The 20,500-nt window shown below is 43.2% G+C and overlaps 1 protein-coding gene across 2 annotated transcripts in view; it reads right to left on the bottom strand.

The window, feature by feature from the left end:
- Window positions 1–12,873, bottom strand: part of KYNU (kynureninase) — a 130,054-nt gene extending 117,181 nt beyond the window's left edge. The window contains exons 1-3 of one of the 2 annotated variants that reach the window (XM_073545571.1): window positions 12,625–12,873; window positions 9,832–10,044; window positions 4,815–4,935 (exon numbers count right to left, since the gene is read on the bottom strand). In XM_073545571.1, the coding sequence (XP_073401672.1) occupies window positions 4,815–4,935; window positions 9,832–10,000 (290 nt within the window). In that variant the 5' untranslated portion in view covers window positions 10,001–10,044; window positions 12,625–12,873. Of the gene's footprint in view, window positions 1–4,814; window positions 4,936–9,831; window positions 10,045–12,063; window positions 12,169–12,624 lie in introns of those variants that run through there. The other variant, XM_073545570.1, reaches the window with a different exon arrangement.
- Window positions 12,874–20,500: the final 7,627 nt, after the last annotated feature.

The raw sequence follows: 20,500 nt of genomic DNA, 5'->3' as shown, positions 1-20,500 counted from the left end.
AGTATAACATTAGTCCCATTTACATGATGGAGATATTAATTTCAAATGTGTTTATAGAATTGTCGTATTATGGAAGTGACCTTCTCTGCTGCCGTAGAGTGGAAGCACGGTGGCTCATGGAGCGAGTATGGGCAGAAAGGGTTTGGGAGGGTTGAAGAAAACTGGGCTGCCGATTCTAGTTGAAAACTAAAACCACTGAGCATAAATTAGCTGTATATGATCAATTTTTTTTTATTTTCAGATGTGATATCATGTGGCACAAATGATTGACAATTTAGGAATACTTGGATACTTTGTATTATTTGGTCACTATGTAGTGGTATTTTTTTGGTCCATACATGGCAGTATTATCTAGGCACTGTATGGTTGTATGGAAGTACTACAGTATGTTGGTGAATATTATTTAGATTTATTGTGGTATTATATAAAAACCATATGGCGGTATTATGTGGATATTTTAAAGATATTTAAGATATTTCTCTTTAAGTGGTATTCTGTGGACAATATATGGCGATATTTTCTTGGCACTATATGGTTGAATGGAAGTACTACTGTATGTCAATTGGTATTATTTGTGGTTATTAGTAATATTATATGGGAATTGTATGGCAGTATGATGAGGACAATTTAAGGAAAAATATTTGCATGCTGTGTATTATTTTGGGCACCCTGTGGTTGAATTCTGTAGATAATATTTGGAGGTATCATCTTGACACTGTATGGCTAAATGGAAGTACTATTGTATGCTAATGGGTATTATTTGAGGTTATTTACAGTATTATATGGGAACTATACGGCGGTATGATGTGGACAATTTAAGGGAAAATATTTGGATCCTGTATCCATGTGGCTGTATTCTGTACATAATGTATGGTGGTATTATCTTGACACTATGTTGTATGCTATGCATCTACTACATTATATGGGTGAATTATTCGAGATTAATTGAGGTATTATATGGCAGTATTGTGTGGACAAGAAGGATATTCTGACACGTCATATTATTTGGTCACTGTATAGCGATATTGTGTAGACAATATAAGGCAATTTTATCTTGGCACTATACTGTTTTATGGAAGTATGGAAGCATTACAGTATGTTGGTGGCTATTTGAGATTTATTATGCAATTATATAGAAACTATATGGGGGTATTATGGGGACGGCTTAAGTCAGCACTCTATATTATTTGGTCACTAAGAAGTGGTATTCTGTAGATAATATATGGTGGTATTATCTTGACATTGTATGGCTAAATGGAAGTAATATTTGTTATTGGGTGTTATTGAGGTTATTTGTAGTATTATATGGGAACTATATGGCAGTTTGATGTGGGCAAATTAAGGGAAAATATTTGAATGCTGTATATTATTTTGGGCACCATGTGGTTGTATCTGTAGACAATATGTAACAGTATTAACTTGGCACTATAATTTTTATGCAGGTGCTACATTATATGGGTGTATGGTTTTAGATTAATTGAGTTCTATATGGTGCCTATATGGCAGTATCATGTGGTTAATTTAAAGATATTTGGACACTTCATATTTTGGATCACTATATAGTGATATTTTGTAGACGATATGTGGCAGTATTACCTTGTTATTATGTAGTTGTATGGAAGCATTACTATATTATGAGGAGTATTATTGGAGATTTTTTGAGGTTTTATATAAGAAACTAGATGGTGGCCCGATTTTAAAGCATTGGGTATTCTAGAATATGCCGGCCGGGCACAACCAATCAGTGACGTGGGATTTAGAGATCGCTGGTGCGTCGCTACGTGGTCGCTGGTGAGATGACAAACAGTCAGATCTCACCAGCAATGCAGCAACGATACGGAACGATGCGACGGTCGTTGGGACCCTGTCTCTCAGACCTGTAGTATTGAGGTCGTTCATCGTTGTCCCTGTCAAACACACCGATGCATGCTGGACAGCGGGAGACCGATGTTCAAAAGATGGTCCAGGACGATCCACCACGATCGGCGATCTCACAGCGGGGGCCTGGTCGCATCTCCCGGCTGCGTCTCCGCTGACCTCCGTGCGGCAGGAGAACGCCCTCGGCAACCGTCGGGAGATCAGCGGCTGGCGCCGCAGATCTCCCGACGGTAGTGGTGGTGTGTGTCATTCGAATTCCGCGCCAATTTGCGGCTGGACTGCACCTGTCACTGATTGGTCGCGGCCAGCCAGGCTCGACCAATTAGCAACGTGGGATTTCCGTTACAAACAGACAGACAGAATTAGATGATTTATAAGAAATATGTGGTGGTAGGTATTGTCATGGTCACGTGTGTCTGGACGCAGCGAGTACCGCAAAGGGAACCCATAAGACACATGTGACCCTGGATACAGCGCCTCCAGTGGGGCGAATTTAAATAATAAAACGTGCAGCTGGATACGCCGCCTCCAACTGGCGAATTTAGGTATTACACGTTATTCATACAGTAGTCTGGAAACCCCGCCTCCAGTAAGGCGAATTTAAATAATAAAGGGGAACCTGGGTAATATTAACAATGGTGGGCCCTGCAGTAGGGAATAGGGAAGTGGAGACCTCCTGTACACCCCTGAGCCAGTGTCGCTGCACTCCTAACGTTCCCTATGCCGGTTCTGCACCGGGCGACGCACAGGAACCTAAAAACCCTAGCTCGCCCTGAACCTAAACCCTCACTAGGGAATTGGTCGGTGCGGAAACTAATCCCACCACTGCACTAAACACACATGAGGGAAAATGACAATACAGGGGAAACACCACTTAGCTTTGCTCTGTTGCGTATGCTCCTAGCAACAGAGCCCACCACCTGTGTGCATCTTCTCCTCCACCCGGATCCATCACCATAACTGGATCCTTCACCATAGTGCAGCCTGGGAGCAGAGTCCACCACCAATTGCAGAAGTCCAGTACCAGAGTCCCAAAGATGAGTTCAGCAGGATGTCCAGTAACAGAGTCCCAAAGATGAGTTCAGCTCCTGCCCAAAAAGTCAAGCATGCTTGAGTCCAGCTCTCAGCAACCAAGTCCCGCATGCTGAGTGCAACTCTCTCCATAGTCGTCACTCCACCAAGCCATGCAAGAACTTCCTGCTGACACCATTAACTGTGACTCCACCACGCCATGCCAGCCCTTCTTGTAGACCACCTAGCTGCCACTCGTTCCCTCTGGCTGGGCTGCGCAGGACTCATGTTCAGTTCCTTCCTCACCTAGGCTTGCTTCCCCAATGACGAATACAATATCACCAACAGTGATTGAACACGCCTGGCTCTCTTTTATAGAGCCTCACACCTGAATTATAATTACATGCACTAAACCAAAGAAACTAAAGTGCACTACCACTCACCACCACCGGGGCAACTTAGAATGAACGACACCACGTGTAATAATTCTAATGGCCACCAGGGGCAATCACATCACTTTAGCACCTAGCCAAAGGAAATAAAGTTCACTTATCCATTTAATCTGTCAGATCCATGCTGGATCATGACAGGTATTATGAGGAAGTTTTACAGATATTTGGATACTTCATATTGTCTGGTCAGTATACAGTGGTATTTTTTAGACATTATATATCAGTATTATTTTGCCGCTGTATGTGAATGCTACAGTATGCTATTGGGTATTATTTGAGATTGTTTGTGGTATTACATTATTTGTGGTCAAACATTAGAGTAAGGAGAAATCGACAATATGAAAACATGTAGTGTAAATATACATAAATGCAAAGATAGATTCTAAACTGTGGAAGGGATTTGGGATAAAAACAGGTCAAAACAATATTTGTGGGACATCTGATAAGTAATGTAGCATTGAATGTAACTGACCCAACTTCTGACCTACAAAGTGGCAAAATTCGCCTATTGATTTAAAAAGTAACTAAACTTTAGTTTAATTATCCTCCAGGCATTATAAAGTTCTGATTGTTTTTGTAGTCCCGTATATTTGATTAGATTACTTTTCTTCCTTCTCTCCCAAAAACTGCTGCAGTTCTGTTGTTCTGTTTCATACCAGTATAAGCACCTTTACAAGATCTTTTTATGTGCTGCACCGTGAACATCTGTACACTGTATTCAAACAAACTTTGTAGGACAATTCCCTTGTTTGTGTCTCGTTGCTCCCTTCTTCCCTACTCCTAGACTCAGTCAGTGGAATAACATATCTATACTGTTCGAATATAACGTACAGATTTTTGCTAAGCAGCAGTTGTAAGGATCTTCTAAAGGTGCATGCTGTATACTGGGCATTGAAACGACGCTGCAGCATAATGTATGGAAGAAAAGAAAGCAAAGTAAGATAATGATCTGTATTGCAAAAATAATCCTAACTTTGCAATGCCTGGAAGATATGTTAAACAAAAATTAATGAGTGAAAAAAGTTTAGCCATTCTTTAGTCTATGTGCCCATGTAGCGTTTGTCAAGCAGAATATTCCTGAGCAGAATCGCACACCCTGCTCCCGGGAAAATGCATGCGGTTTTTGACGTGCTTTTTTAAGCGTTTGTCAAGCGTTTTTGCCCATACAATTGATGGTATGCGGAATCACGGGCGATTCCTCAAAATTAATGAACATGCTGCGTTACTTACCGCTAAGCGATTCCGCAGCGGTAAAAAATGCACCATTGGCACAACATGTGCGTTTTCAATTAGAAATCCATGGAATGCTTTTTTTAAGCATCTCCGTGTCAGAATCGCGCGTTTAAAATCACCGCGGAAATGCTTAAAAAACGCTACGTGGGCACACAGCCTGGAGATTAAAGAAATAGAGCTGCAAAAAGTATTAACTTTTTTCAAATATGAACAAAGGAATTAAAAGAAATCAATACCTACATTTTTGCCCATTTGTCCAGCTCTTCATCAAGATAGGATTTCACATTTTTTGGCAAAAGCCCGAGTGAGTTCCCACAAAAATATATACACTCGTCCTCTTCATTAACAAGAGATTTATCAGCTGAAATAAATATATAAATCATAAAATAACCATAAAATGATAATATAGAAGTCGTCCGTACAACAGTAATATCGTGCTTCTCAACTTCCGCCTACGTTGTCACTTATAGACTTATTATGGCCGAAGAGTCAGATGTAGAATTCATCTCGGTGACTTCATCACATCTTTAGTTATTATAATTGTTTTCTTCTCATTATCACTCTGCAGTGTAGAAAGCAACTTATAGCTACATGCAACCATTAATGAGAAGGTAAGCTACTATAGAAACGGTAAATCTGAAGACTAGCAACTGTGGAAACAGTCAGTAAGAAGGATGGCTAATGAGGTAACTGTAAATATGAAGGTCAGGTATTGTGGAAACAGTCAAAAAGAAGGTTAGCTCCTGTGGAAACAGTCACTAAGAAGGACAGCTACTGAGGTTACCGTCAAAATGAAGGTTGGCTATTGCGGAAATAGTCAATAAGAAGGTTAGCTCCTGTGCAAACAGTCAATAAGAAGGCTAGTTATAGTGAAAACATTCAATTAGAAAGTTAGCTGCTGTGGAAACAGTCAAAATGAAGATTAGGTACTGTGTCAGCAGTTGATAAGGATAGCTCCTGTGATTACCATCAATAACAAGATTAACAATTGCGGAAACTGTCAATAAGATGGTTAGCTACTGTGGAAAGAGTCACTAAGAAGTTTAGCTATGGTGGAAACAGTCAATAAGAAGGATAGCTGTAGTGGAAACAGTCAGTAAGAAGGATAGCTGTAGTGGAAACAGTCACTAAGAAGGATAGCTGCAGTGGAAACAGTCAGTAAGAAGGATAGCTGTAGTGGAAACAGTCAATAAGAAGGTTAGCTATAGTGGAAACAGTCACTAAGAAGGTTAGCAATAGTGGAAACAGTCACTAAGAAGGTTAGCGATAGTGGAAACAGTCAGTAAGAAGGTTAGCTATTATGGAAACAGTCAATAAGAAGGTTAGCTATTATGGAAACAGTCAGTAAGAAAGTTAGCTATAGTGGAAACAGTCAGTAAGAAGGTTAGCTATTATGGAAACAGTCAATAAGGAGGTTAGCCATTGTAGAAGTAGTCAATAAGAAGCTTAGTTACTGTGGAAACAATCACTAAGAAGGTAGGCAACTGTGTAAACAGTCAATTAGAAGGTTAGGCATAGTGGAAACAGTCAATAGGAAGGTTAGCTATAGTGGAAACAGTCAGTAGGAAGGTTAACTATTATGGAAACAGTAAATCTGAAGGTTAGCTATTATGGAAACAGTCAGTAAGTAGGTTAGCTATAGTAGAAACAGTCAGTAAGAAGGTTAGCTATAGTGGAAACAGTCAATAAGGTTAGCTATAGTGGAAACAGTCAGTAAGAAGGTTAGCTATAGTGGAAACAGTCAATAAGGTTAGCTATAGTGGAAACAGTCGGTAAGAAGGTTAGTTGCTTTTGCCTAATCCTTTCATAATTCGATTGTTTTAAAAGCTCAATAACTACCGCTGCGGTCGAAGCAGGATCATGTGAATTTATTAACTCATCTCTAAGCCCCTTGTTAACTCATGAAGGTCCATATAGTCTTACGAGCATATGTGCGTGCTGCAGAGAGCAGGGGGTCTTTGATAGAGCAGGGGGCATTTGAGCAGCATGTGGCTCACTTGTATTTAATGGCTCTGCACAGAGAGGTGTAAGAAGCTGCCATAGCAGGCACAGCAGAAACCCCCTATCAGCAGTGCACAGACACAGTATTTTTGTGTCGTCCTTCCACACGAAAGGAAGGGGAAAAAAAAATCCTTATTTTACAATTATTCATGATGTTCCTGAAAGGAGGCTGCATGACTCTGCTCCTGATCTCTTTCAGTTCTTCAACTTCTGCTACAATGTGTTTATGGCTGAATCAGCAAAATGATCAACCAGCCGCACGATCGTCCAATCAATGGTTGTACAACCATCAATCTAGGTCTACTTAATCCTTTCTATCCCTTATTATAATCTCCCCCAAATTCCACAGGTAAGCGCCTTGTTCATCGACTCGAAGGAAAAAGTTACAACTAATATCTAAGATCATGATTAAGAACAAGCGTTCAGAGTACAATACCCAGGACAGAAGTCTGTGTACAGAGCGCAACTCCACCGGGAAAAATCAAAAGGAAAGATCTAGGACAGAATAAATACAGTGGTATGGAACGTCTTATTCATCCTCAACGTATACACGTGTATCTCATCAGGATGAGCAATGTACAGATAAGAGGCGCACAGGTAACATTGTAGTTAGAGATGAGCGAATCCATCCATAATGAATAAAATTGCTACGAAATTTCTCCAAAATTTTTGACTCCACCAAATCTGAAATTTTGAGGATTAAATGTCCTGAAAATCTGCATGGCAGAGACAAAAAAGAGGTAAAGAAAAAATTGATAATCACATGATATTCAGTTCTTCTAGGATGTCATTTGACTCCTCATTCTGCCAGCAGCTGCTCCCCAGTTCTGCACAAATATCTTTGGATCTTCCAGCACAGATACCGGTAGAAAAACAGACCCAGCGGTGACGTGAAGAGTCAGGTGAGGGAGTAGTACAGGTAAAAGTCTTGGACAGGGGATTACAATGTGTTTTTTATTTTTTTACTTCCTTCCTTTTAGTATGCTTTAGGGTATGTGCACACGCTTTTGCACAATTATTAGGTGCAGAAGTTTCTGCACCATTTCAGCATCTCTTGGTAGCAAAATGCAGAGGCAGAAATGTGCGGTTTTTCAGCCTTTTTGGTGCAGATTTTTACCCACTCATTAGTATGCGCAAAATTTTCAGCAAAAATGCTGAAAGAACTGACATGCTGCAGATTTAAATCTACATGTCAAAAGTAAGCAATGTGTGCATGGGACGTCGGGATTCTCATTCACTTTGCTGTCATCAGGAAACCCTTCAGGTTTTGTGACAAATCTGCACTGAAAAATTGCAATATCTGCGCAGAGCCTTAGTATCATGCTCCTGGATTTAGTACCTTGAACTTGTGCTCTATGGTCGGCTTCTCTTTCCACCAAGGCCACAGGATACATACCTTTTCTTGAGTGTTTGGGTTGTTTTCTGGCTGCAGTCTGTTTAGCTTAACACAGATGTTTGCATTTGTGTGTCTATCACCTTTTGGATGCAGCTTTATATTCTGTTCCCCAGCTGATGTTTCCTGCTGGTGATTGGTTCATTTGCATGTGTTGACATTCTATTGATGTTTGGAACCTGTTTGTGGAACTTCAGCTAATCATTTTTGCTCTACTGTTTCTTTGCTATACTTTGCTTCTAACTTCTGTTAATCATTAGGAAGTAGGCAGTATATTTGTTATCAGTACTTGCTTTACTCTTTGGCATTTTGTTATTTACTTTACTCACACTACAATCTTTCCTTTGTTCAGCACACTTCTCCTCTTGTACGTAATTCACACTCTGCTCTGCCCTCAGTTTCTTTTGAAGGAACGTGAAGCTATAAGGCCATTTTGGCAATTAGGTCTGTGTTGCCATTTCCTAGTCTGTGGTTGGGGCTATCTCTGTACCTACTACGGAATCAGAATATCTAGTCTGTACAGACACTGGAAGGGTCAGTTGCAGTTTTGTAGTGTATAGCGTCTTTTCACGCCAATTTAGCTATTTTTATTTTGGACTGAACTGAATGTGCCCGCCAATTCATGAAAGTATATCAGAAACTAAGTACAGGAGATCCTCTTGTCTCCTAATTGCAATGAATCTTAAAAATCAACAAGTCGACTATCAAATCCACCAGAAGGCGACTGTTCTGCCCTCTGAATATAGGGCAAAATATGTTTGTATTATGTGCTGGTTTAGTTATAGCACCATCTAGTGGTGGCTGAATTTATAGCTGTCTTTAATAGCATTTACAGCCTGTGTCTTTAACAGAGTGCTGCACATGGGATTGAAGCAATGCATTGTGGGATTGAAGCAATGTATTCTGGGATATAGAAGATGCCATTTTCTTCAGTATATTTCATAAGGACACACGTGTTTATTTGTCCTCCTGTAACTCTCCAACTTGAGTTCATTATCCATGTAAAGCATATCTGGTAAGATTAATATCTTTCTTCGCAATGCAGTTTTGTTCAGAGATGTTATTAACTGTATAGCAGTCAGTGCTCAGTAGATGTAATTAGACACCTGTGTATTCCATGTAAAGTTTGCATCACACTGTATACTTCCTATAATTGTGCTAGCTGTGTAATCATCTGCCCAATACTTACCCATGTCGTTTGTATTCTTTATAGTTTTACCGCATGTTCTATACTCTTCACCAATAAACAAGTTAGACTACAGAGAACAGTCTGCTTATTTTGGAAAATAGAAGGTCGTTTATGCTGTATGCTAGAGTGCACACCGTGTCAACGTGTATGAAGTCAGAACAGTGGCGCTATTGTATTGCACCAACAGTATACAGGGCATTTATAACGAAGATCAAAGAGGCACTAGGATTGATATGAAACGTTTGCATGTATCAGAGATGGGAAGATAGAAGGAGGAACTGTGTAAAGCTGCTGTGTGAGAATAATAAGAAATTGTAAGAAACATATATTAATAACTAAGTGCTAAACATAATAATAATAATAATAACACAATGATAAATAGTAGGAACACTTTTGATCAAGACTATTTGAAAAGTTGATCCCTTTTCTCTTGCAGATGCATCTGAAGTAAACAAAAGTGGTTACATAAGTTTGCAAACTTCATTATATTGTAAATGTCACAATCGATCCGCTGTCTTGGTGGGACAAGGACATTTGCCGTTTTTGCTCCTGGCTCAGCCCCAATGAATGCATGTCTGGAGGTTCTTATTACTGATTACTTTTCACCCAGTTCATAAAAGAAATATGCAGAATAGAAGCCAAAGACTTTAAAAAAACGTAATAATGCGTCTTACTTGTTGGTAAATCCATAATCTTTGGAACGTGAAAACATTGTCTGAGGTGCTTCAATTCATCTTCATTGTCTAAGTGGAGAGCGAAGTCCTCGTCCAGCACTGTGCATCCCAGCTGAGACGCTACACTTTCTAATCTTGTTATGGGTGACATATGACTTGATGCACTCATGATGATGGAAGGGGCTGGACTCAACAAAGCTCTGCAAACGTGACCTGAAATACAAGCATACCCACATCGTAGTCAATATTTCATAGCAAATGTATTCTGTGCAAAATATACATATATTTATGGCCATAGAAATTACTAGGCCACATAGAAGAATTTCTAATTGGGCCCCCCCCTGGAATTTCAGCACCCCATAATGGCAAATTTTTTGCCCCATGAGACTCCGCCCAGGCTTCACCCCAGCTCCACCTCCAAACCCTTGATCCTTCCACAGTCCCACCTCCTACTCTTGGAACTTCCTCACCAATCACAGATTCCCATCTAATACCAGATCACATACATAGCCATCAGCTTTTGTTTTGGCCAAAAGATTTTTTAAGCCGCCACCACAATACAGTAGACTTTTTGTCTGGGCCCTACTCTACTCTAACCTATTAAACATTTGTAAAAGTATCCAATACTATTTTTAGATATATTTTTATTTATGTTTCTTTAAGGAAATATGTCACATACATTATTTAAAAATGAACAATAATACCATATACAAGGACAAATAACGTCACACCATGACCTGACCACATATTACACAACATAGTGACCAAATAATACCATATACAAAGAACAAATATCGCGACACCAAGACAAGACCACATATTAACAACACATAGTGACCTAATAATACCACATACAAGGGACAAATACTGCCACACCATGACCAGACCACATGTCACCAGCACATAGTGACTGAATAATAGCATATACAAGGAACAAATACCGCCACACCATGACCAGACAACATATTACTACCACTTAGTGACCACTAATACCACATACAATGAACAAATACTGTCACACTATGACCAGACCACATATTACTATCAAATAGCTACCGAATAATAGCACAAACAAGGAACAAAAACCATCACTCCATGACCAGACCACATATTACCATCACATAGTGACCAAATAATGCCACATACAAGAGACAAATACCACCACACAATGACCAGACCGAATATTATCACCACATAGTGACAGAATAACACCACATACAAGGGACAAATACTGCCACACCATGGCCGGAACACATATTACCACCACATAGTGACCGTATATTACAATACTGATTATTAATAAAAAACACACAATACTAATATTACCTGTTAAGTGCTGCTATACACATGAGCTTTGTACATAGTTCACAGTGTATAGTGTCAGTGTACATGTAATAGAGTGATCACCAGTGACATTATGCACAGGAGCTCTGTATATAGTGTCAGTGTACAGGTAATATGGTGATCACCATAGAGATTATACACAGGAGCTCTGTATACAGTGTCAGTGTAGAAGTAATTTAGTGATCACCAGTAAACACCAAGAAAAACCCTGTACTTATGGTACCAAGTATAGGCAAAAAGTCAATAAACAATATTACACAAAAAACCCATGCAAGCTAATTTAAAGTCAGAAAAATGGGAAAAGAGCGAGTATCTTATACCAAAACAATATTTTTAATCACAAATAAATATAAAAAGTACCACAGAATATTACTGCCGATGCAGGAAAAAAGGGGATTCAACTTATATATATCCAGTAAGAGCAGCACTCAGATTACAAAAACCTGATATTTAGTTCAAAATCACATTATACACAAATCAATGAGGCAATATAGATTTTAACTGAATGTGCGCCAGAGGATGCACGTTCAGTTACTGAGCTGGCACAATACTGCCGCTGGGGAACGGTGAGCAGAAGAGAGGGGGCTGGGGGGCATGTCTCAAAACTTTACAGTCCTTACATGAAGTATGATGCCAACAAAAGTGCCATACAAACACTGTATCATCCACAGTACTCTCCACACACACACATAAGCACACTATGATGGCCCTATTTTACCCCACCTGTAATTATATGCAGCTCATACCTCGCTACTAGTGTCCTTGTCTAAAGATCCCAGCTTGTTCTTAGAGGCATAATAAGAAATATGTCTACTGGATTTACTGGCTTATAAAACAATACACTCAATGAAGTTTGTTATTCAATAGTTAATATAAGTCTGTACAGACCTTACTCCTGGTGTATGAAAAGCTGGAGAGTAGCAAAATAACAAAGCTCACAATGCAGAAATACAAGACATCTCTTCCCGTCCTAATGATTTGCACTGGCAGAACATTTATAGGTATGGCTCTTTAAATCCCACCCCATTCGTCAATAAATACCTACATAGTATCAAAGGTTACTGGACTCCTGTCTGCAAACTGAGGCACAAGGAAAGCTGGAAGTTTGTAAACACATTGTTTGGCAGAATCACGTTTTTTGTGGAAATAACACATGTAAATTTCCATAAAATTCCAGAATTGAGAGTCCTCGGTGGTTGATACCTTTTAATGGCTAACTGAAAAGATGGTAACAAATTGCAAGCTTTCGAGACTACTCAGGTCTCTTCATCAGGCATAGAGTAATACAACATCTGTATTGGTCCATGCCTGATGAAGAGACCTGAGTAGTCTCAAAAGCTTGCAATTTGTTACCATCTTTTCAGTTAGCCATTAAAAGGTATCAACTGTTCTGTCCCCACTTAATGGCGATTAAAGGTATGCAGACATGTAAGTGAGAGAAGTTCCTACCTTTGTGTATCCAATAAGCGAGGCAGACATGACCATTAGCAGCTTCTCAGATAAGCATACACGCTTTGTGATGAAGAACAATGTTGGTTTATTCCGTAGATAACGATTCAAACATTACACTGAGTCTCTTGCATGGAGCTTGTCTCTGGAGTCGCTACTTGCGGGTCAAAAGACTTTGCTTCCTCAGCTCATGAGGGAGAACAGTTCTCTCAGGTAAGATGTCTGCCGATGACTGAGCAAACAGGAAGAGAAGAGGCTGAAGAGAAGCCCCTCCCCATAGGCTGAACAAGGAAAGACCGAGGAACTAAATGGTCTGGCCAGTAGATGGCAGCAGAGACAAGCGAAAAAACATAAATACATTTCTTTAACTAGAAACATGCATGGAACAGCACACTCCCCGTCTGGAATTCACTATGGGGATTCCACTATTGTCCATAATAATAATAAACCTAAAAGAAAGGGCATGTTAAATGCAACAATTAAAGTTCAAAAAATCAGAAAAACGGCCAAACTTCGGGTGCAGAACGCTCATCCCGTAGTGGCGCTCTCGATAGGCAGTAAGAGGACGAGTTCATGGATTGGCCTCGCAAAGATCTTCGTCTCACCCTTCCTAAAGACCCTCAGCTCCACCTTCCGCACGTTGCCGTCCTGGCTAGGCAGTGTCCTGGTAACAAGTCCCAGAGGCCAGTCAGTCCTTTCAGTGGTCTGGTCTTTCATGCGGACCAGATCTCCTTCCTTGATATTCGGCTTGGGATGTCGCCACTTCCTTCTCCCTTGAAGAATGGTAAGGTATTCCTTCCTCCATCGGTTCCAGAAGTAGTCGGCCAAATATTGGACTCGTTTCCAGTGTCTTTGGTAGGTGTTGGCATGAGTGAAGTCTCCGCTGGGAATTACCGCGTTGTCGATCTTCTGGGTAAGAAGGATGTTGGGAGTCAACATGGTTGGTACCTCTGGATCCATTGACACCGGCACAAGGGGTCTTGAGTTGATGATGGCTGAGACTTCGGCTAAAAGAGTCACTAGAGTCTCGTGCATGAGTCTCGAGGAGTTGACGTCCTTTAGCATGGAGTTCAGGATGTTGCGTGAGATTCCGATCATCCTCTCCCAGGAGCCTCCCATGTGAGAACTGTGAGGAGACTTGAAGATCCAGGTGCAACCCTTGTCTGCCAGCTGGTCTTGGATTGGCTTGGTGTCGATGTTCAGCTCTCTACATGCACCGACGAAGTTGCTGCCGTGGTCGGACCTCAGCTGCTTTACTGGTCCTCTGATGGCGAGGAATCTTCTCAAGGCGTTAATCAGGCAGGAGGTATCCATGGACTCTAACACCTCGATGTGAACGGCTCGGATGCTCAAGCAGGTGAATAGCACAGCCCACCGCTTACTGTCCGCACGGCTGCTACGAGTTCTGCGTGTGGATACCATCCATGGTCCGAAAACGTCTAGGCCCACATAGGTGAAAGGTGGTTCCATGGAAAGTCTATCTGTAGGTAGGTCGGCCATTTGTTGGCACAGTTGCTTTCCTCTCACTTTGCGACAGTGCACACAATCGTGAAGTATTTGTGCTACACGTCTCTTCATCCCGACAATCCAGAGGCCTGCAGACCGTAGAGTGCCCTCTGTAATTTGCCTGCCTTGGTGTTCAGCCCTTTCATGATGATGACGGATCAGTAAGACTGTAACGTGGTGTTTGTTGGGAATGATGAGAGGATTTTGCTCTGCGACACCGAAACGAGCCTGGCTTAAACGACCGCCAACCCTCAGTAAGCCGAAGCTGTCCATTACTGGGTTTAAATTGGCGAGGGGGCTTCTTAATGGAATCTGCTGTTTGTTATTTAAGCGCTTCCATTCGGTGGCGAATTCGCTCTGTTGGAGGTGGCGTATAATGAGGGACTCACTACGGGAGATGTCCTCAGCAGAAAGAGGTCTGTGGCATACATGCCAGCGATGACAGTCCTTGTCTTTAAAGTCTGCACGATAACATCTGGCGATGTGCACTAACCTGGCAACAGTCCTGACGAGTCTTAACCAGCTGGAGAAACGTTCAAAACGTTGGCAGCCGAGGTTGGATGTTTTCTCAGCACTGGTGGTCAGGGTATGGACTTCAGTTCGGACATCTGGATCGTTGTCTGGATCTAGGATGCTGAAGTCTTCCTGGACACCTTCTTCTGACTGTCTCAGCAGGAACTCTGGACCTGTAAGCCAAGAAGAGTTAACGAAAGAAGATATAGACATGGGTCTGGTTGCAAGATCTGCTGGATTCAGCTCTGATGGTACGTAACGCCATTGTTCCGGTTTCCGTGGGTGGTAGACACCAAATGAAGGCAGATACCAGCACTCTTCGTTCTTCTTCACGGGAGGAGCGGGTTCCGCGTGGTTGTTGCGAAATATTCTGTCCATAAAGGCGACAATATGCTCCCTCATTTCAGGTTTGTGGTTCGTTGAATGTTGAAGAGAGTTGAATCTGTTCTGAGCTTGGTCTCGGTTGTTTGGCAGTCTTACCCTGGTGGATCGGAAGGGTAATGGAGAGACCCAGTGGTCGGTTTTGTCCTTAGAGAACTCACGGTCCATTATGTCGATGAATTCTCTGTCCTCCACTGACAAGGCTACTTTATCGTCGTCCTTGGTGATGTGAAAGACTGATCTTCCCAAGTTGTCGGTACGCAGAGAAGAAGCGATGTCAGGCAGCTGTATTGAGTCTGGGGGCTTCTCTTTCACTTCATAGTGATGAGGACATGGCCTTAGGCAGGTTGTGCGTCCGTCTCCATGGACGTAGGTCCTGAAGGAGTCGATTTCTGATCGATCAACGCACACGTTTCCTATGACTACCCATCCGAGGTCCAGTCTCTGGGCGTATGGTGCGTAGTCAGGTCCGTTGCACTGTTGTCGCACCTTGTGTACCCTCAGGTTGTCTCTGCCGAGCAGGAGTAGAATCTCCGCGTTGTTGTCCATAGGTGGGATGACGCTTGCGAGGTGCTTCAGGTGCGGCTGATGAAGTACAGCTTCTGGGGTAGGAATTTCACTCCTATGGCTGGGTATTTGGTCACATTCAACTAGCGTTGGCAGAGGTATTTCAGTCTTCCCGTTGATAGGAGAAGCGATGAATCCCTGGGCTCTTCTGCCGCTAGTCTCTATGCGGCCTGAGCAGGTGTTCAAGGTGTAGGGCTCTGATGGTCCACTAATTCCGAAGGCTTCAAAGAATTTGGCTCCTGCCAGGGACCGGTTGCTTTGGTCGTCTATGATGGCATACACCTTCATTGCCTTTTCTGGATGTCCTTCGGGGTAAACCTTGATGAGGCATATTCGGGCGCAACATTTCTCCATGCGGCCCTCTCCACATACTTCTGAGCATGAGCAGGAGACAGTTGTGGCGGTGTCGGTCTGATTCTGTGGCTCCCCGCCATGACTTGGAGCGGGAGCAGTGGTGACTGCAGCCGGTGTGTCTCTAGCTATTCGGGTTGAGTGCATGGCTGAAACATGCTTTTCGCTGTGGCACTCCCCACACTTGACTGTGGATTTGCAGTCCTTGGCCATGTGCTCAAGTGATGCGCAGCATTTGAAGCAAACCCCAAGCTCTGTGAGGATCTCCTTGCGCTCCTGTAGGGTTTTGGATCTAAACCCTTTGCACTTGGTCAACGAGTGTGGCTTCTTGTGGATGGGACATTCACGATTAAAGGATTTATCTCGTGTTGAGACGATGTTCTGTTCGTCTGTGGGCGTTGCAGGTGACGGTAGCTCGGTCTTCCTAACGCTCACAGCTCTCTTAGTGTCTCTGCGTTTGTATGTGGTGTTTTCATACCTTGGCGCAGGAGTTGGTGCGGCTGTCGAAGCGTTGGACTCTAGGAAGTCGAGGCTGGGGTCATTCCTCATCTGGGCCTGTTCATCGATGAACCTGCAGAAGTGGATGAATGGAGGGAAGGTAACGTCGTTCACTCTTTTGTATCTTGATACTGACATTGCCCACCTTTCCTGCAGGCTGTATGGCAGCTTCACCACGATCAGGTTTACTCCATGGGCTGAATCCAGATAGCACAGCCCAGACAGACGAGGGTCTCTTTTGGCGAGCTCCAGCTCCATTAGCAGGTCACTTAGGTCTTGCAGCTTGTGGACGTCTTTAAGGTTGATCTTTTGGAAATCCTGCAGTCTCTTGAATAGGGCTTTCTCTATTGCCTCTGCACTGCCAAAGGTGCGTTCCAGCCTTTGCCATGCGGCAGCGAGACCTGCTTCTGCTTGTCCCACGTGGACCGCTCTGAGGCTCCTGACGCGGGTTGAAGAGCTTGGACCTAACCACTTTATCAGGAGGTCAAGTTCCTGTTCTTCAGTTAGGTTGAGATTGGCGATGGCTGCCTTAAAGGTTGCTTTCCAGGCCCTGTAGCTCTCTGCACGATCATCAAACTTCGTAAGACTGGTGTTGATTAGCTCTCTGCTCACCATGAACCTGGCGAACTCGGACATATCCAACTTCTCACCACTCGTTGCCACGACGACTCGTGATGCCCCTGGGGCGTATGGGCCGCCTGGTGTGAATGGATGAGCTGTTCCCGGATAGAATGATGTTGCTGCAGGGTTGAGCTGTGGTTTAGCCCTTGAAGAATCTGACGAATTCCGCTTGAGCTGCGAAGGTGGGTCAGGAAACACTTGGTTGCCATCTTGTGGTGGTGACTGTGTTTGAGAAGGTATCTCTGGGTGACTGTCATTAATTAGCTCGGGTGCCTTCGAGGGTACTGGCACCTCTGGAAGTACGTTGGAGGTTTTGGTGTCGTCGACTTGGACGGTACTGTAGACCGGGGTTGCTACAGGTAGCTGGTTTAGTACATAGTCTTTCGTGCGATTGACTGGATCGTCTGATTCCAGTGGTGGCAAGTTAGCTGCATCAGGACCTTGGATCAACGCCTGCTCAAGTAGTCTCACTTTAGCTAGTGCGACCTCCTCTTCCATCTGTGACCGAAGAATCTTCAGCTGAGCCTCCGCTTCTGCTTCTGCTCTCTTGGCTTCCACTTCTGCCCTTTTTGCTTCCACTTCTGCCCTTTTTGCTTCCACTTCTGCCCTTTTTGCTTCCATGTCTGCTTCTGCCCTTTTTGCCTCTGCCTTAGCTTCTCTCTCAGTGAAAGAACGTCTCACTCTGCTTTCCTCTGCCTTTATGCGGGCCTCTAGTATCCTGTCGCTCATGGTTGAACTTCTTGAGGACGATGCCCTGGATGACCGAGAGGAACGTTTAGATGAGGTCGTTCGGTGTGACCTGGTTTCTTGCAGGTGAGAGATACGGTGTTCAGCCTTGTTTATGGCATGTTGGACCTTGGCGTCTCTCTCCTTGTCCGTCTCTAGCGCCTCACTGAGGTCTGGAAGAGCTTCATCAGAATTAAAATCTTTTAGAAGAGCGATGTACTTTGCTGATAGTCTCTTGTACCTTTCACGGGCGGTGTTCAGCCGCTCCATGACGGATTGCAAGCTTGCGGCGTTGCCTGATGAGGATTTGAGTCTTGACATATAAGAGGTGACGCATTCCCACTGTTCTTCCAGGTGATCACATAGCTCATCTTTCATATTGTGATAGTTTTCAAGCACCTTTATAGTTGGTTTGGCAGAACGTTTTGGTCGGGTGACTTGGTCTGCTTGAGATGTGGGGTCTGCCTCCTGGGCTTCATCGTGGACGGTATCAGGTTGTATTTGCACTGTTTCATCAGTAGGGACCTGTCCGAGGTCTTTTCCGGCCATTTTGAATAAAGGTGTACTGTCTCTTTAAAAAATTCAACTTTTGAATCGGGGTCCGAAAATCGCTGTGCGGCTCTGCGGGAGGTCCCGGATGAGATTCCCAGAGTGGCTTTGGCGAAACTTGGGGGTTCGCGGATCGCTGATGCGCGGTAATGAGGTATGGAGTACTGCAGGCCTTTAGGAGCGATGTGGCCAGAAGGAAACAGCAGGTGCATAGACAGTCCTCATTAACAGTACGAGCAGAGTTATTGCAAGATGTGGCAGGTGGTGGAGCTACTTCTAGGCTTGTCCAGACGTGCACTGCTGGAGGCAGACTGGTGTGCGAGGCTTGTTGCTGGGCAGATTACACATAGGGAGACGGGGCAGATGGAGATCTGTAGCTGGGGTGCTGGGCTATAAGGAGGTTTTCTAGCTGCTTATGAGCTTTAAAAGTAGTCTTCTGACTTGTATGGGCCGGCAAGCTAGTCTTTTGACTGTTCTGTCCCCACTTAATGGCGATTAAAGGTATGCAGACATGTAAGTGAGAGAAGTTCCTACCTTTGTGTATCCAATAAGCGAGGCAGACATGACCCTTAGCAGCTTCTCAGATAAGCATACACGCGTTGTGATGAAGAACAATGTTGGTTTATTCCGTAGATAACGATTCAAACATTACACTGAGTCTCTTGCATGGAGCTTGTCTCTGGAGTCGCTACTTGCGGGTCAAAAGACTTTGCTTCCTCAGCTCATGAGGGAGAACAGTTCTCTCAGGTAAGATGTCTGCCGATGACTGAGCAAACAGGAAGAGAAGAGGCTGAAGAGAAGCCCCTCCCCATAGGCTGAACAAGGAAAGACCGAGGAACTAAATGGTCTGGCCAGTAGATGGCAGCAGAGACAAGCGAAAAAACATAAATACATTTCTTTAACTAGAAACATGCATGGAACAGCACATCAACCACTGAGGACTCTCAATCCTGAATATTCTTCTATCTACTGGCTAACACGGTATAAAGATATATATCTTTCCTGCATAAAATTCCAGCGATGTATTGTAACAAAACTCACATCATTATTATGGGGTCAAATAGTTACCTAAAATTCCTGACCTGGTGCTAGGTGGTTATAACACAGACTAGCATTTAAAAAAAAAAATACAATGTGGTTTTATAATAATGTGTATATATTTTTATTAATTTGTGCCAGTTTACCCTCCAGCGATACTTGGGTCTGTTCTGCTGTAGTTCCAGTTCTCTTGGTTAAGTATGTGTAGTGGAGTCGCTTTGTTGGGCTCATGATGTGACGTGAATCCTCAGGCCTGGGAGGAGACACAGGTCACGGGCTTTGATTCAGCCAGCAGGAAGGCACATGGGCAGTGAAGACTTGGCACATTCAGGAAACTCAGGAGCAGTAGGATGGATGAAGTTGAAATCAGCAGGGAAGAATGCAAGCACAAACACAAAAGGCACAGATGGTGGAGCATTCCAAACATAGGACTCGGGTCTAAGGGGTAAGGTTTCTCTTTGTGAAGAGTGACATACCAGCTCTGGCTGGGTAAGGAGGCTTATTCGCCATGCAATTCTCCTCTGGGAAATTTAATATGCAAATTGCCTCTTCAGAGAGAAAGAGGACTTGAACTCTATTGCGCCACCTGTTGGTGGTAGCGATCCTACAAGTCACAATCGACCCTTTAATGAGTCTTGCAATATGACTTAGGATTAAAGCCAAATCAGAATCTCAATTTGCAGACACGGTGTTTCGGGCTATTGGCCCTTGTCAGTGCAAAGTATGAGAACTGATTTGGCTAGGTGAGAGGCTCAGGACTGGGGTCTAAGGGGTAAGGTTTCTCCTTGTGGAGAGTGACATACCAGCTCTGGCTTGTCAATGTCTGCAAATTGAGATTCTGATTTGGCTTTAATCCTGAGTCATATTGCAACACTCGTTAAAGGGTCGATTGTGACTTATAGGATCACTACTTCAAACAGGTGGCGCAATAGAGTTCAAGTCCTCTTTCTCTCTGAAGAGGCAATTTGCATATTAAACATAGGACTCGAGACTCAATCCCAAGACTCAGGTGTGGGTCTAAATGGGCCTTAATTAGGGGGATGATGCCATTGATCCATGCTGGGCAACTTGAAAAATCAAACAAGAAGCAAAAAAGAGGGCAGCGGACAAAGGGGATGGAAAGGTA

The sequence above is a fragment of the Dendrobates tinctorius genome, unplaced genomic scaffold, assembly GCF_039654945.1.
Source record: "Dendrobates tinctorius isolate UK_male_01 unplaced genomic scaffold, ASM3965494v1 ptg000143l, whole genome shotgun sequence".
Taxonomy (NCBI): Eukaryota; Metazoa; Chordata; class Amphibia; order Anura; family Dendrobatidae; genus Dendrobates; species Dendrobates tinctorius.
This window is presented reverse-complemented; position numbering and strand designations above follow the sequence as displayed.